The sequence below is a fragment of the Eleutherodactylus coqui genome, chromosome 2 (assembly GCF_035609145.1).
Source record: "Eleutherodactylus coqui strain aEleCoq1 chromosome 2, aEleCoq1.hap1, whole genome shotgun sequence".
In the NCBI taxonomy this organism is placed as follows: Eukaryota; Metazoa; Chordata; class Amphibia; order Anura; family Eleutherodactylidae; genus Eleutherodactylus; species Eleutherodactylus coqui.
This window is the reverse complement of record NC_089838.1, coordinates 137,594,758-137,611,995: the sequence shown is the minus strand read 5'-3', so window position 1 is coordinate 137,611,995 and position 17,238 is coordinate 137,594,758. Positions and strand designations below refer to the sequence as shown.

The 17,238-nt window shown below is 45.8% G+C and overlaps 1 protein-coding gene across 1 annotated transcript; it reads right to left on the bottom strand.

Annotated features, from left to right (window-relative positions):
- Window positions 1–5,837: 5,837 nt before the first annotated feature.
- Window positions 5,838–16,910, bottom strand: RAB21 (RAB21, member RAS oncogene family). Its single transcript, XM_066591643.1, has 7 exons — window positions 16,574–16,910; window positions 13,541–13,600; window positions 12,196–12,303; window positions 9,821–9,884; window positions 8,499–8,553; window positions 8,330–8,418; window positions 5,838–7,177 (listed from the first exon to the last, which is right to left on the bottom strand). Exons 1-7 carry the CDS (start codon window positions 16,724–16,726, stop codon window positions 7,041–7,043), a joined length of 666 nt encoding a protein of 221 aa, XP_066447740.1. The 5' UTR covers window positions 16,727–16,910; the 3' UTR covers window positions 5,838–7,040.
- Window positions 16,911–17,238: the final 328 nt, after the last annotated feature.

Genomic DNA, 17,238 nt, shown 5'->3' with positions numbered 1-17,238 from the left:
ATCTTTAGTCACCTGGCGAGCACGTGACGCGTCACGGGGTGTGGACGTGTCAGCTGACGTGAGGACCGTTAGGAGGCTTCCAGTAATGACAGGAGGGGCTGGGTGGGACGTGACATCAGGGATGACGTAAAGCAATGCTGTCATCCTTCCCAGCAGTTCTGTGTGCCCAGACTAGTACAGAGTAGACGCATCTAATCATGAGGCAGAAAGGGAGAGTTCGCCCTGCCAGTGCTGCTGCCCACTAGTGCAGTGTGGGGGCCATGACACTCCCTTCTTACACCCCGGTGTAATACCAGCCCATCTTGTAGCCATATCACAGGGGAGCATCATGGATGAGGAGCACTAAACGTCAAATACAGACTGGCCTCCGCTCACAGACTGCGGCGCTGGCCGAGAGGCTGCGCTGAGAACAATGGGAGTGTTATACCGCGAATAGCACGGCGCTAATTGCGGTAAACAGTGCCTGTGTGAGGCCTTACCTGCGGCGGGGGTCCGAGAGAGAGATTCATGGGAAACAGAAAATCTGCCCCAAAATCCTAAACGAAGAGTTTGAAGCGTCTCCGCCTTGGAAACGCAGCAAATCTTCTTAAAACCCTGTTTGGCCGCCTGCACACGGCAGAGCCGGATTCCACATGCGGGGTCCGCCCCTGTGCCCAGCGGGTCTGCACATACCTGACATTGTCTGCATAATCTGCACTGCGGACGCTCCGCACAGCTCGCCGTTGGACACGTTTTTCCCGTGCCGTCGCTAGGCGATGACGTGGGTGACCCGTGTCCTTTCTGCAATATCAATTGCGGAAGGGCTTCTGGTCGGATGCCTTCCATTGACTTCAGTGAAACCCACCCATGCTGAAGCCGCCAAAAAATAGAGCATGCTGTAATTTTTTTTTCCACAAGCAGAAAATCGCTCTGCTAAAGTGCCTCCCCCTTTCCCCCCATCTCTCAGCAAGGGAAGGAGACAGGAGATAGTGTGCTAAGCTCCTGCCCCTTGTTGGCTTCAAGCAATGGGAGGGGTGGGAGCTTAGCCACTATCTCCTGCCCCATCCCACCCCCTCCCATTGCCAACAGTCGGCAAGAGGTGGAGAGGAGGGAAGGGGGGTGGGAGTTTAGCAGTCACGCTGCTAAACTCCCTGCTCCAGCAGCTCCCATAGGAGTCTATGGGAGCCGCCACCATATTCCGGCCAGAAGATCGTTCCTGAACTATCTTTCCTGGCTGACGTAAAAGCTCCCGGCCCAAATGCGCTATCCTGGCCGACCGCTTTTACGCTGCGGGAATACACCCATCTGAACTGATGCATGTAAATCAATGCATCAGATGGGCAGCATATATCGGACGGCCGTGAAGGTGCAGCTAATATACACTCGTGTGTTTATGAAATGCACAGTGTGGCAAGAATGTTCTTCCAACAGATAAGGCCAAATCAGAGTTGATTTGGCAAGTCATACCAAACCTTATGCCTAAAGAAAGCAAACACTGAACCAAAGTGCCTAGTTCTATCTGTAAGGCCACGCTCACATGCCTTCAGAAATCCCTGCATTTTTGTTGCGATTTTGAGTGGCTTTTTTTTTTTTAACACATCACAGCGTTTGGGCTTATTCAGACGGCGGTATATCGGCTGGGTTTTCACGCCCGGCTGATAGACTGTGTTCTTGTCTGCAGGGGGAGGAAGCTGGAAGAGCCGAGAGCAGTACTCTGAGCTCCTGCAGCCTCTCCACTATTTGCAATGGGAGGGGCATGCCATGGGCAGAGCTGTTACAGAACTTAGCCACACCCCCTCCCATTGCAAATAGGAGGGGGGGCTCAGAGCACTGCTCCCGACTTTTTCAGCCTCCTCCCCCTGCAGAGAGAGACGCCGTATATCCTCCGGCGTGAAAACCCAGCCAATATACGGCCGTCTGAATAAGCACTTTGACAGCGCTTTTTCATGCACCACATCCTTACGATGGGGTGTTAAAAAGTGTCAAAACACATGAAAATAATAGAGCAGACCGTGCTCCAAAATCTCGGCCTTCCTTTTCCTTGTATATGAGCATGTGCAGCTGGTGGAAGCTGGAGAAATAGCGGTCAGCCGAACACACATTTGGCCAACAGCTATTTAAGGTCCTATTAAAAAGTTTGTTACCAGGTGAGCCAGTAGAACAAAATGTTACAGCCCTCAATAAGTTATACAAGTCTGAAGAAGGGATCTTAAATAGACTTGAGAGCTCGCCCGATTAACATCTTCTCAGCCCACCCAAAAAGGGGGGGGGGGGGGGGGGGGAGAATCCTGTGTACAAGATTGTTTTTTACTGACAGCAACACTTAGGCCGCCTGCAGATGGCTGGGTCGGATCCGGCTGCGAGAATTCTCGCAGCCGGACCCGACCCGAGCGCCTGCAGAGAGCAGCGCGGAACTCATCCGCTCCGGATTTTTCATATGCGCATGCACAGAGCAGAGCAGAATTATATCATGCCGCGGTTTGTTTGCTGCGCAGGATTTTGCGCAGACAAACCGTGGCCGTCTGCATAGGATTGTGTATTGTAATGTAATCCTATGCAGGCATCCAGGGGCGGAAATTCTGCGGGGAAGCCCGACACGGAATTTCCGCCCGTCTGCAGGCGGCCTAAGGGATACACTATCTCAAAATTAGGTGAAACACCTGGACATTTAAAGGGCTGAATCTCTGTAAACGTGTGAAAGAGCTGAACCTCAAAAGTGGACGAAGCATTGATGGGCAAAACTAAAACGTGACCCTCAGTCCTGGACAAACAAAAAATGCCCACACTTGCTCCGCCGTACACAGAGCATTAGTACGCAAAGTCCAAGGCTGTCTCACAGGTTTTTGAACCACATTTAAAAAAAAAAAAAATATGTGCATGTGGTTTTTAACAATGCATGTGTTATGGGAATAAATCATATTCCAGAAGATTTCACTGATCTGCTCCAGATTTGTTATGAGAAGCTTCATGCATGAATATATGTATTTGAACTAATGGATGTTATCCCGCAGCCCCCAATACTCTGATTTATTCAAAGAGGTATAATGCAAATTTTATTGACCATGAAACACCAATAACATGCACACCCCACCCAACAACATAACTCATTAATGGCTTAGTATGTAATGACATGTTTACGCCCCAGCTGTATGTCGCTATGTGAACATGTAATTCCTAGATGCCCAAGTAGCAGACTTTAATATGCCAATCAGAGAAGGAATGCAGGCAGAGGTAAGCAGTTCCTCCCCTTCTAGCACTGGGAAGATGTGGAGGGGTTAGCTTCACCATTGTACATAGCAGGGTATAATATTGAGCTTGTTAACCATTTAACTGTTAGCCATGTCCTATGAGGGTGAATATATGTTTGCCTAGGCTGATTAGTAATTTATATAATTACTACAAACATATGCATTTGTGTTTTTCTGCATTGAAAAAATAAAAAGCAACGTAGGAATGAAGCCTTACGCCACTCTCACACAAACACCCTCTTAACGCTGCACTAAGCCTCCATTGATTTCAATAGGGCTTCTCAGACAAGTGTTGTCTGTTCCATTTTAGTGTGCTGCAGTGCTTTTTAACTCAATTGCAACGATCGGGGCACTTAAAAAAAAAAAAAAAAAAAAAAAAACATTCCAAAATTTACTAACGCCTGTGTGAGACTGGCCAGTACTACTTACGGGGGCAGCACTTGCCAATCACAGCAGCGTGTGTTCTTCATGTCTACTAATGCAGTGTACATCAGGTAGTCAGAGAACTAATGCAGCCGTCTTTAAATTTGTCCAGGACCAGAGGGCCACTTTAAAAAGGGAGTTGTAAAATCAGCTCTCCGTATCTGTGAGTGGAGACTATACTTGCCTCTCCTAGCTCCCTGCTGTGCTATGAAATTAAGCACTCTACCATAGAAAGCAAGGGCTTATCACTTCCTGAGCGCTGTGAACCCAACTACTGAGACCAGCAAAGATGCTCAAAAAACCAGAAGGTGCAGCACTAGCTAAACGCAGCTCCTTCAGAGGAACGCTCGCAAGCACCTGTTGTGTAGTGAACAGCACCGCAAACTTAACATGAACAGTTGTAATGTAGCCGAAAGAGCGTCGCTCTTCAGGAACAAGAGTCATCTGCCCCTTGGTATATGTGTGTAGGGAGAGGTACGATCATATTCCGAGGAGCCATAACACTAGAATACTTTCATGTTTCAGCACACCTTGTTCTAATGGAAGAACAGAATGACAGATGCCAATGTCACCTACAGAAAGCCGATCCAGTTCTGCTTCCATTTAATACAATGCAGTTTGGTACTGTGTAGACTTAAAGGGGTTGTCCCGCGAAAGAAAGTGGGGTCATACACTTCTGTATGGCCATATTAATGCACTTTGTAATGTACATCGTGCATTAATTATGAGCCATACAGAAGTTATTCACTTACCTGCACCGTTGCTAGCGTCCCCGTCGCCATGGTGCCGCCTAGACGCGCTTGCGCAGTCCGGTCTTCTCCCTGGTGAATGGGGCCGCTCGTGCCGGAGAGCTGGTCCTCGTAGCTCCGCCCCGTCACGTGTGCCGATTCCAGCCAATCAGGAGGCTGGAATCGGCAATGGCCCGCACAGAGCCCACAGTGCATCATGGGAGAAGACCCGCGGTGCATCGTGGGTGAAGATCCCGCCGGCCATCTTGGTAAGGTAAGTAAGAAGTCGCCGCAGCGCGGGGATTCGGGTAAGTACTAAACCTTTTTTTTTTTTTTTTTACCTATCCCTTGGGTTTGTTTCGCGCCGAACGGGGGGCCTATTGAATAAAAAAAAAACCGTTTTGGCGCGGGACAACCCCTTTAAATGGGCAGGGATGTTCTGTAGACTATATTAAAGTGACCTTCAGCAAACCACAGGATAGTCCATATGTATTGGTGGAGGACGTGATCGCGGGGGCCCCACGATCACAAGAAGGGTGATCCAAAGAATTTTGAAACAATGGTCACATTCACACTACCACTCCATTCATTTCTACAAGACTAAGGACAGAACAAGTGCTCAGCTATCCCAGAGAAAGGAATAGAATGGTAGGTCATACTCCATTCATTGCAGATCACTTGAAACCCCTAAAACTACATTCACCCCCAGCTGTACAGATCAGCTAACAAACCCTAGCAAGACTGTAGGGACACCCCTCAGCTTTGTTAAAGTGATATAGGCTAGGTGAAGCCGTATACGCAACTGTGGCGGCAGCTGGCTATACGATTGCAGACGTTGACCACCATGGGTGAGCAATGTTTGAGCCAGCCACAAGCTGCAGCAAACCGTGAGCCCTTACCACAGGGCTGCATATTACAGCCTCATTGGTTTTTCAATGGAAGCACATCTACACAAGCTGGAACTATTTTCCAAGTCTAACACAGCACAGGTATTCCACTATCTACATGTCTAACGTTACAAACTGCACCCGCATGTCTGGCGTCTACACACAATCTCAAACCCTTGATATGCCATGAAGGTTTTTGGTTGGAAAACACTGAAGTCAGAAAGTCACAGCACTGCAGCTCCTTCAGTTATGTGTTACCCCACCAATTCTATTTTCTGACATTCCAATACAGCTGAAAGCTGGAAAATTTAATCCTAGCATAATGTTTCATTCTGCATGGTCAAGAATAGAATATTTAGTCATGTATCAGCATCTTCCATAGATGTCAGCGCCGCAGACATTACCACAGGTGTTCCCTCTATAGGAGATCCTCAAATCATGACCCGTTAGCGGTCAGAAGGACTGGAGTTTGGGGAAACACGGATGCATACAATACTCTTCCTTGAGTCAACTGTGTGTGCATGAACATGAAGGAAGGAAGGAAATAAGAAGTCGAGTGATTTATATCCAGATCTTTGACCATTACCTTTACTGTTTCTTTGTGAATTAAAACAAATGGATGTCAAACATTTTTTAGCCCCCATTTACCACAATCCCCCTGTATTTATCTACAAATATAGTGCAGGAAACTCATCACACAAGTGAAAAGACATTTTCCAAGAAACCACAAGATTAATACCATGACATTTAGATCTACTCAGCCGATCGTAAAAAGCTTCAATAAACACGTCAGTGTCGTAATTTAGTTACTTAGAAAGAAAAAACTATATAACTCCAGAAGTAAAGAGATTGGGGAGAGAAATCAATTTTAAAACAGTTTTAGAATAATTTCAAGTTATTTTCATAACAAATGTGACATTGTTAATCATAAATGATTTATTCTACAACGAATAATAGCAATTACATGGGAGGAGGAGCATTATATACGAACGACAAGTGCCGCTTCTACATACTCCTCAGAAGCCGGAATCCTTCATCTAAATTTGCAGAGTTCAATTAACAAGTATTCTTCTATTCTGGATCTTTTCTGATTAGTGGGATTATTTTCCAGTGGTGTATGATAAGCAATCACTGCAATTAGAGCAAGTCGTAAGGACAAGTGAGAAGAGTTAGACACGGTCACTTGCAGAACAGTATTAAGACAACTTGCCAACCGTAAGGTCATACTCACTACATTCTAGTACAGGAAAATAAAGCAGATAAAATATTTAATATGTAATGCACATTGATCAGTTCTTACAGAATTAATTAGAACCAGAAATGGACAGTTAGAACATGTGCAAACCCTGCAAAATTATGACTGCTATCTGCCAGGGGGGCTGGGGAATGCATTTTTAGGATACAATTAGTTTTCCACAAAATACAAAGGGCAGCAAAGTGCATACCATCCTAACAATGTACATAAGTTATTAAATAAAGAACAGGTTTAAAAAGAATATAAATGAAGCTTTAAGTAGGTCTTTTCTACATGCATATTATTTTTCATTAAAGAAAAACATATGTAAAAAGGCCATTGGTAATTGCTCGGTTATCAGCTGTAGAAAATGCCAATTCTCTGGTCACGCACTCCGCTAGTATATGCTTGGTCTCGCATTTTGTTACGTTTTCCCCTCACTTAAATACTGTTAAATTCTGTTACTCCAATGGTAAAAGAATAGGTGACTTGGAATATGGCAATCTTCCTGATAGGACAAGTATCTGCTCAGTTCACACGTTTATCCAGAACAACATCCACCCGCGCTCTGTGCCTGTGGTTCATCATCTACAATCTGTACTCCTCTCCTTGCAGCGCCCGACTGGCTTGGCCCGTTGCCTTTGGCTCTTTCGTCTACTTGTGCCGTTTCTATCATTCCTATGGAAATCAAAATGCATGTTAACTTTTAACCGGAATGCAGAACCACTTACCAAGAAACATACGTTTTACGTATTTAGAGACATGAGGTTTCCAGGAAAAAACAAAGTCTTACTTCCAACTAGTAGTTTAGAATGAAAATGGACATCAGTGTGAAGCAATAGGCTATGAAGTGTGTAAAAGGTCAGTGCGCACTAAAGTCACTGTGCTCGGAAGATGGAAACAAAGCTATTAAAATATAGTTTTCTAAGAACAAGTGAAGGAAAAAAAATATATATATATGTTTGTATCGTCATAGTTGTACTGAACAGGATAAACTTAACCGTATTTAAAACCCCCCCAAAACTACAAACTGCACAGTAAATTGTACCATTAAACAATATAACTCATACAATTAAGAAAAAAAAAAGCCAGATAGGTGCCCGAGAAAATTTTTTTGCCAAAATTTGGATCTTTGGAAAGCTTGGTTAAAAAAAAAAAAAAGTTCAGGGGAGGAGGGGGTTAAAAAGTACTTAACCAGCTTTGGGTCTCCTTAGAAACTTCTGACACCACATTCCAAGCAAAGGCAAATATACGTAAACTGCCCTTCCTTTAAAAAGAGTTACATTTTTACACTGGATGATGATGAGACGGCTGAACAGTCTGCAGAGACCTTTTGTTTTGAAAGAACAATGAGATTTGACTAATTTGTTCTCTTGAAATGTATCACAATACCATCAGCAGCAGATTTGCCCTTTGAAAAGATTATATTTTGCTTTCGGCTGGAAAACATGTCCCTGACCAGCCTGTAGTGTACCCCGTTTGGCCACTAGATGTCAGCAGATGTTAACAGCAATCTATTTTATAGTTACCAGAGATTTCTTGTTGAGAATACAAAGTTATAAATTGTACACTCACTTTCTGACAGTGCCCCTTTAAAAACAGAAGCTCTTCTGACAAAGCCAGATTAGTCAGAGAACACTGCAGGAAGAAGAAAAAAAAAAAAACACAACGCTCCACAGGTATTGGGAGAATGAGTAACACAAGATCATGCCATTTATTTGAATGGACACCAAGCAGTGCTACAGTCAGTGGGCTGACATGTTGCAACCAGCTTATTGTAAATTCTAATTGTCCCTTTAGTACATTTGGAGAACTACCCTGAACACCTACTTTTACAGAGATCGAGGAATAACTCTTCAATTCCCTTGTTTTGCTTGGCTGAAGTATGATAGTGCTTTGCACCCACTGATTCTGCATACCTGCAAAACAAGAGTATAAGATCAAAACACTCAAAGATTCACTAAAAATTATTTTAAAATAATGCAATAAGTAAACATACGCTTCTGCTTCTTGAACAGACACATGTCTCTCTTTTTCCAAATCTACTTTGTTTCCTGTAGAGAAAAAAAAAATCATCACGTATGTTAAAACACAAATCCACAGATATGATCAAAGGATTCACATTTTAAGTAATTACTAGTGATCTGTAACACAAGGTTTACAGTTTGCTATACACCATGTAATCCAGCAGGGCCACAGGGCATACAGAAAGGGGTTGGCAAGACTACATCCAGCAGGATTTACATGGAAGCCCAAGCCTGGAATTGCAGACAATTTACAGCTACTAGAAGCCACAAGTTGGGATGACCTGTAAGTGTCAGAGGGCAGGATGACCATGAAGCCCGTCACTAAGCTTCAGGGTTATACTACAGCCTGGCCTACTTAGACCAACAAACATCCTGTCACAAGCTCCAGGGGCAGCGATTTACACCACACTAAGGCTAACTTCACACGGGCGAGTGCGATATGGGGCGGTGAATCCCACCCCCATACAGTGCTCCCCACCATGTGAAATGCCCAGGGATGTGAGGAGTTTTCATGGCAAAACAGCCTCCCACCACTTCAGGGAAGAATCAGTTCTCCACTGCGGTTTTCACAATTGTAGCAGAGGATCGCAGTTTCTCCCACTGAAGACACTGGGAGCTGCAATGCAAGATCATTCAGCAAGATAGAACATGCCATGATTGGTTTCCTGCATGGCACTGTGATGCCATGCAGGAAACATCACTCATGTGCATGACCCTATTCAAAAGGCTGGGGGTTCATATTTGTGCATCTCAAAAATGCAAACTTGTGTGATTTTAGCACCTATGTGAAGACAGCCTAAGGAATAGCAGATGTAGTTCACTAATATTACTACAACATCAGACTTACCCATCAATGCTAGGACCTTTACAAAAAAAAAAAAAAATATGGCATGGGCAGTCATTAGTGTAACTTCTGGTCTCCATTAAATAACCCCCTTACAGCAGATGAAGGTGGGAGATTTACATGATGGCTAATCAATATTTAGGTCCTAGAACTTGCAATCATCCCTTCAGAGTTCCATACTGCAGCTCTCCAAGTGCCCCAGTATGCTGCACCTCAGGAAGGCCCTGTACTCTCCTGGAGTAAGAGCATATTCATACATGCTAGCTAGATGTTGCAGAAATGTCTGCAACAAATCTGCTATATGTGAATGTACCCCAATACAGCACTCAGTGATTTATACAACAAGTGTGGAGTCAATGGCACGCAGAATAAGACTGGTCCACGAGGCAGAAACTGAACATGGCCGTGTGCATACAGTCTTCAATCCAAGAACAGTCATGTAATACCTACCTACTATACATAAACAGATTTCATTCCCCAGCATTTTTCTTAGTTCCTTCACCCAATTTTTTACCTGGAAAAAAAAAAAAAAAAAAAAAGATCAAAATAAAACAGATCAATACCAATTAGATTACTACATTTCCTTAGTGTCTAAGTATTTTCTTATTACTGTTCTAACAATGAGGAATTGTCAAAAACAAAGGATCCTTTTAAGAAGAGTCTCGACAGTCTTGAAGTATGCTCTGCTGGGACCCTCCGTGATAATGTAAGAGGGGCATTAAGGCCGCCTGCAGACGAGCGGGTCGGATCCAGCAGCGAGAATTCTCGCCGCGCGATCCAACCCGAGCGCCTGCAGGGACGAGCGCGTACTCACCCGCGCCTGCCGGCCCCCGCTCTTTCATGTGCCGGCTGCTGTGCAGCCGGCGCATGCGCAGACCGGAGCCGGCGGCCGGGTGAGTGCGTGCCCCGCAGAAAATTAGGACATGCCGCGGTTTGTTTGCCGCGCAAGATTTCGCGCGGCCAAACCGCGGCCGTCTGCATCGGAGTGCGTATTTTAATGCACTCCTATGCAAACTTTCAGCGGCGGAAATCCCGCGGGAAATCCTGCGGCGGGATTTCCGCTCGTGTGCAGGCGGCCTAATACAAATAGGATGTCTGCATAATATTAGACAGGTCCTCCAAAAAGCGCACTCACTCTTAAGGAAGTTTTATGGGACTTAAGCATACTCCCCTACTTCAACAGCTCCCCCTCCAGTGTTGGAACTCAGATGCCGGCCGCTTGAAATCAGGCTGGTGTTTGTTGCCCAAGCAGTGGGCACCAGGGCTAGAGTAAACGCATTTTTCCTCTATATTCCACAGTTAAGCCTATAAAGTTCCTTCTTTCAAAACCCCTTTAACCAAGGCTTCCCTAAGGCCACGTCCACAGCGGACATTCTGCTGCAGATCCTCAGCTGACAGTATCAAAACCAGCACCATTTGGCGCAGTTTTAGCATGGATTTTGGAGCAGCATTCACCGCCCTTCATTGGGAAGAGGTGGATTCTGAAACATAAGTGATGCTAAAATTGACATGCTGCAGATTTAAATCCCCACCCGCCCTCCAATGGTAATTTTCACCGGGGTTTTGTCCAAATGTTTTCTGCTCATCGAGAGTCTCATCCACTTTGCTGCTAATATAAATGCCCGGGAGTTTTCGTGCAGAGGGTGCACATTTAAAATCCATAGCAAATCTGGCCTGTGTGAACACGTATATGGGTATATGCAAATGGGTTTTCTAAACTACATAATCCTTTAAAAAAAAAAAAAACCTCAATCACTGTAATATTCTATATGGTAGGTGACATCAAAAATACTGAGAAAAAACCAAAGCAATGACCGTAACCATTTCCTGACTGCATCATAACCATTCCATAATCAGATGAGAGCGGACACAATTTGAATTAGTTACGAATGTGGCTGTTAACCCATTTAGATACAGAGGTCAAGAGGGACTAAGCACCAGCTAGAGGACCCTCACACAATGGGTTAGCATGGTAGTCTATTGAACACCCCCAGGGCTGCTATGAATGCCTATTAAGCCTGCCTATGGGGCGCGATAGGCAGACCCGCACAGAAATAGAGCATGCAGCGATTTGTTTTCCGCGTGTATTTTCACGCAAATCGTGTTAGTCTGCATAGGATTGCAACCCTATGCAGGCGGGCAGGGGTGGAAATTCTGCGGGAAATCCCGACGCAGAATTCCCGCCAGTGTGCAGGGGGCCTTACTTGTATACAAGATGTGATATGGGGGACATGGAGGCTCTGGTACCTTGTTGTACCACCTCTAGCTTGGATACAAGATGTAATACAGGTGGGCATAGAGGCTCTAGTACCCTGTTGTACCGCCTCTAGCTTGGATACAAGATGTGATATGGGCGGGCATGGAGGCTTATAGATTCCATATGGTATCCTGTAGTATATTGCTCCACATTTGGCATTCCAGGTATTACCATAGACATTTTATTCACAATAAATCTGGCGACAGGGCAGGCCACAAAGTGTGACAATGTTGGAGGTATTCCAGTGACACTCTTGCTGTGTGTGGCTAAGCATTATCCTGCCATTTCCCCAACTCATTCACTTAAATGGGAGTAATAGAAATAGTGCAAGGCACCAGGTGAGGTGGTCAGGAAACAGCCAGGTTTCCCATCTCAGTCATGAGCCGCCGAGATGGGAATACTCCTTAAAAAAGGTTTGATGTTGTTCTGAAATAAACCAATGTATGAGTAAGTGGAAATCTGTAATCCCATATGCTAGCCATGCAGATGAGACAGACAGCCACAGCAGTGGAGACTGCCGCCTGTCATCATGCACTGCTACTTGCCCCCAACAGCTGAGTGGTGATACCTTTTGGAAGGAGTCCTCATCTGTAATATCATAAACTAAAATAGCTCCATTAGAGTCTCTGTAGTAGATTGGGCCAAGGGCATGGAATCTCTCCTGACCAGCGGTATCCTGTGGAAATACAAGAGATTCACAAGATTACTGTTAGTAATTAAAGCCGTAGCATTTCTATTATCAATTAGCTGGAAAGATTAAATAGAAATGGCTTCACAGATAATTATCTGAATCCACCAATAAAAAAGAAAAATTTTTTACATGCGCCTTTAAGTGATGTAAAGTACAAGCGTGTAGTAGCAGCTTGTGGCCCTTTTACACGGGACAATTACCATTCAGATTCTTGTGCTCCCGCGAGAACCTGAGCGATAAACATGCTGTGCAAATGGATGCAGAAAACTGAACGACGTGCCCTTCAGAAATGAATGGCTGCCATTTACAATTAACGTCTGTCTGTTTAGGCCTGTTTCACATGGCTAAAAAAAAAAAAATAAATCACAAGATTTGAGCGTTGCGAGAAGCAGATATGAACCCCGTATGCTTAGGTAGGAAAAAGATAGCAGCATGTCCTATCTTTTTGCAATATCATCCATTGTTTTCAATGGAGCTGATGGCAACAGCGCCGTCCCCATTGAAAACAATGGGATAACTCCGCGATCTCCTGCTATGGCTGTGACAGCAGCACCAGGGGATTCCTTCAGCCCCACAGGGATGCAAGGTTGTTTCCAGAAAGATTGCAAGGGCGATATCGGGCTGTGATTCACAGGCTGACATCACCCTCACCCGTGTGAAACTGGCCTTACTGGGAATAATGATGGGTGGAGGGAAAAAAAAAACCCTGGCAAGCATCACTGGGACGGAGCTGCCGGGCATCATTTGCCCAACAGCTCATTCAGTGTAAAAGGGTGCTTTCACACAGGACAGAATTAATCCGCAACAGTTGCAAATTTTGTTGGTTTTTAACTGCGGAATGTTCCGCAGAATTCTATCCCCTACTTCAAACTGCTCTCTAAGGCAAAATCCTGGTTGCTTTAGGTGCAGTCTAGCTTGAGATCGAGCCTGTAGAGACTTGGGCAGCAGTGAGAACCTACTCTCAAACTAAATCACAGCAAGAACAGACATCTTTGACTTTAAAACAAGATTAAGATCCAAGCTCAAGCTGCAATACAGCCTGAGAGCCATTTGTAGTAAGTACATCTTTAAGGGTGAATTCACACTTTTGTTTAGGCTCAGTTCAGGGTTTCCGTCTCTGCTCAGCTATAAGAGCAGAAAAACTAGTGTAAAATTGAAATAAAGTGATAAGCTCCCCCCCCCCAGTTGATGTCAATGGTTTTTATATTTAAACATTACATACCCAGATAGCCAGGTTCACTCTTTTGCCGCCGATGTTTAACTTTTTCGTAAGAAAGGATGCCTAAAATAAAAGGGAGACAAGATTTAGCCAAGTTTAAAGCATTTACATGAAAACCCCAATTTTCACAGTACGCATATACATAGATTTAGATGCCCTGTACAAAGAGGCCATATTTTAAAGGGGCTGTCCTAGTGTTTAACACCAAGATGCTATAAAGGTAAAGTTTCAGGTTAACTCAAGTCTATAATTCTAGTTCTAGTGAAGATCCTTTCTGTGTCCAGTCCACCTCAGGAAATATTCCAAGGTGGTTACACCCAGGCAGTCTAGCTTCTCGTACATGAAGGAGAGAGGAGCAAGACTGAGCATGTGTGACCACCTTGGCGCAATGAGTGATGTGGACACAGGATAGAAACAGCGGGTGGCAGTATTCCAACATCAGTCCTGCAAAATCAAGAGGGGGGGGGGGGGGGGAATGACAATTTTTTTTTTTACCAAGTACAAATACGTGTATAATTAATTATTGGCTAGAGCTACCTAGAAATATTTTTCATGGGACAACCCCTTAGAAAAATAGAAAATAACACTTTAGAACATTACCTTATGTTGATATCCAAAAATCGTAAGACATACAAGGAACTAACAAAAAACACACAGGCACACAGTAGGTCCAGTTATCCTTATGGTGATACTGATCCCTCTTGGGATTTAGGAGGTTGTGGTCACACAGGGGCCATGGGGGTTATTCTGGCATGCTAGCCAGTAAATACCCCGTTTCCCTGAAAGCATGATTTTCCATAATTTTTGAGGATGCAAAAGGATTTTTTCAGGCTTTTGGAGGATGCTTGAAATATAAGCCCTACTCCAAAATTAAGCCCTGCTAACAGTTAATTAAAGAAGTCAATTTAAATAGTGTCCAGGCAGCTATACATGTAAAAAAGTTAAGCCTTTTTTGAACAAAAAATTAATATAAGACACTGTCTTATTTTCAGGGAAACAGTAGGAAAGGCTTTAAATAAGCCACTTGAATCTTTCATAGGACAGTTTATTACCAATCTGTCATCCATCCCCAATGCTTAACAATGGAAGTGCCGATGCCTCAGAACAATGTTATTGGGGCAACTTTGGAGTACAAGCTGTGCTTCCCATGTTTTTTGCCCCCCCCCCCCCCCCAGTAAATCAGGCTAATAATTGTGCCATTGACAGAACTGTGAAGTGTGTGATGACATGAGGAGGCGTACAGGCCGTACATCTTGTGAATGCCTTATGACTTCTCCCATCGTGTTCTGCACGCCAGCATTGTGACCAAGTGAAAACGAGAGAGATCTACCACTATGCCGGGCGGATCACAGAGCCCGGCCACTGTGGACACCGTTTCTTCAGATTTACATGGACTGACACAAAGATGCCATTATGTGAAGTCAGGAGCCCACAGACATGTCTAGGTACTCACTACAGCTCTGAGCACCTGAAGGTTGTAGTCACGTGCATCCTGCCTAAAGGGGTTGTCCAGTTGGGAACTATTAACAGCATATCCACAGGATAGGTCACCAGTAGTAGATTGGTGTGGATCTGTCATCCCGGACTCCCACCGATCAGCTATTTACCAAGTCAGCTTGCTCATGCCCTGAGCAGATTTCTGCAGGAAGCAGACAGCGCCGGTCCTACTGCAGTGGTGAGGCTGGGTATTACAGACAAATTTCTCATTCGTTTCAGTGGAAACTTGGCCTACAGTACCAAGCCTGGCCATTGCAGTAACAACAGAAGTCATCTCAACACACAAGTGCACTGGCCCGGTGAACAGATGACCGGTTGGAGTCCCCAGCCAATCTACTATTGATGGCCTATCCTTGGGTTAGCTCTTCAGTGACCACCAATACACCTTTTAACTGACCTCACTAGCGGGCTTTAAACCGGCACATACATCTTATTAAAGCGGTGGCTTGGCTGAGTACTGACAGCCAGGCTCCTGCTCTAACTGCCAGTAGCAGAGAAACCTCAGATCCTGGCAGTTTAAGGGCTCATGTCCACGGGGAAAATAGGATTTAGGATCCGCAGCGGATTTCCTGCATGCGGATCCGCATCCCATAGGGATGCATTGACCACCCGCGGGTACATAAATACCCACGGATCGTCAATAAAAGTGATTTAAAAAAAAATGGAGCATGGAAAAATCTGGACCATGCTCCATTTTCATGCGGGTCTCCCGCGGGGACGGCTCCCGCGGGCTTCTATTGAAGCCTATGGAAGCCGTCCGGATCCGCGGGAGACCTAAAATAGGAATTTAAAGCATTTACTCACCCGCAGCGGACCGCGAAGCTCTTCTCTTCCTCACGGCCGCATCTCCCTTGCTTCGGCTCGGCGGATGTGCCCGGCGCATGCGCGCGGCACGTCGACGACGTGCCGGCGACGTGCCGCCGGCGTCAGGAATTCATCCGCCGGCCGAAAATGAAGATCCGGCCGTGAGGAACAGCTGATCTTCGTCGCCCGCGCCGGATAGGTAAATGCCTTTAAATTGCTATTTTCGGCGCTCATGTCCGCGGGGCAGGAGGGACCCGCTGCAGATTCTCCATGGAGAATCTGCAGCGGATCTGATTTTCCCCGTGGACATGAGGCCTAAACCATAGCAACTGCAGCATGTATGCAGATGACAGTGGGAGGGGGCTCCAGCCTGGCATAGTAGAATGCACTACCTAAGTAATGCAGTGTACTATCCTAGCAATCAAACTATATAGATCCCATACACTTTCCCCACAAAACCCCTTTTAAAAGTACAAACCCCCTATAGCACCCCCTCATAGAGCTACTAGGTAACAGTATAGGTCATGCTATACAATGCTGAGGATACAAGAAGTAGTCCTAACACCAAGGGCTTAGGCTGGCATTACAGACCCATCCGCAGGTAGTAAGGACAGCGCTGGGGTACCTGCAGGACCTCTGAGCGCACAGCTGCACCTAGCGGCCAGCACTGGCAGCACACAGGGTGCCCGCTGCTTGCGGTGTCCCGGCGGGGGAGGACATGTGACCCGGACCCACCTGCAGGGTGGTGATGTGTTTGTCGTTGAACTTGTTCTCGCAGTAGCGCAGCACCAGCGACGTCTTCCCCACACAGCCCTCTCCGAGCAGCACCACCTTGAACGAGTACGTCTTGCTGCCCCCAGCTCCGCCTCCTCCTCCTCCAGCCGCCATGGACACCACTGAAACGGACAACACGGAGCCTACACCGAAGGCCAAGCGCAGCCCCGGACAGCGGCCCTGTCGGCAGGACCAGCGGTAACACGGCTGTGACAGGCCGAGGACTCCCAGTCTCCTATCCGCCTCCCTCTAATGGCGACTTCTTCCTCTTACGTCACTCTCCTCGTCACGTGATGTCAGGGAACCGTTCGTAGAGGAGAACATCGGGGGCGTGGCTCTCTAGGCTGTTTACTAGGAGTCTGAGTTCTGGCTACAGACGCCAAGCTGCGTTTACTGCGCATGCGCATTGTAGTCTGGGCGCCTCGTCCTTCATGACTGGGAATAGAAACTTTCGTGAAGCGGAAGATGCGTCACGTGGTGCAGTGTTCTCAGCCGGTCCTGTCACCATCACCTTGTTTCTGCTCTGTGACGTTCAGGGCTGCCAAGCAGAATTTTTTTCGTTTTTCTGGACAACTTTTTAAAAATCACAGACCACCTCAGGGCTCATTCACATGGGCATATTGTCA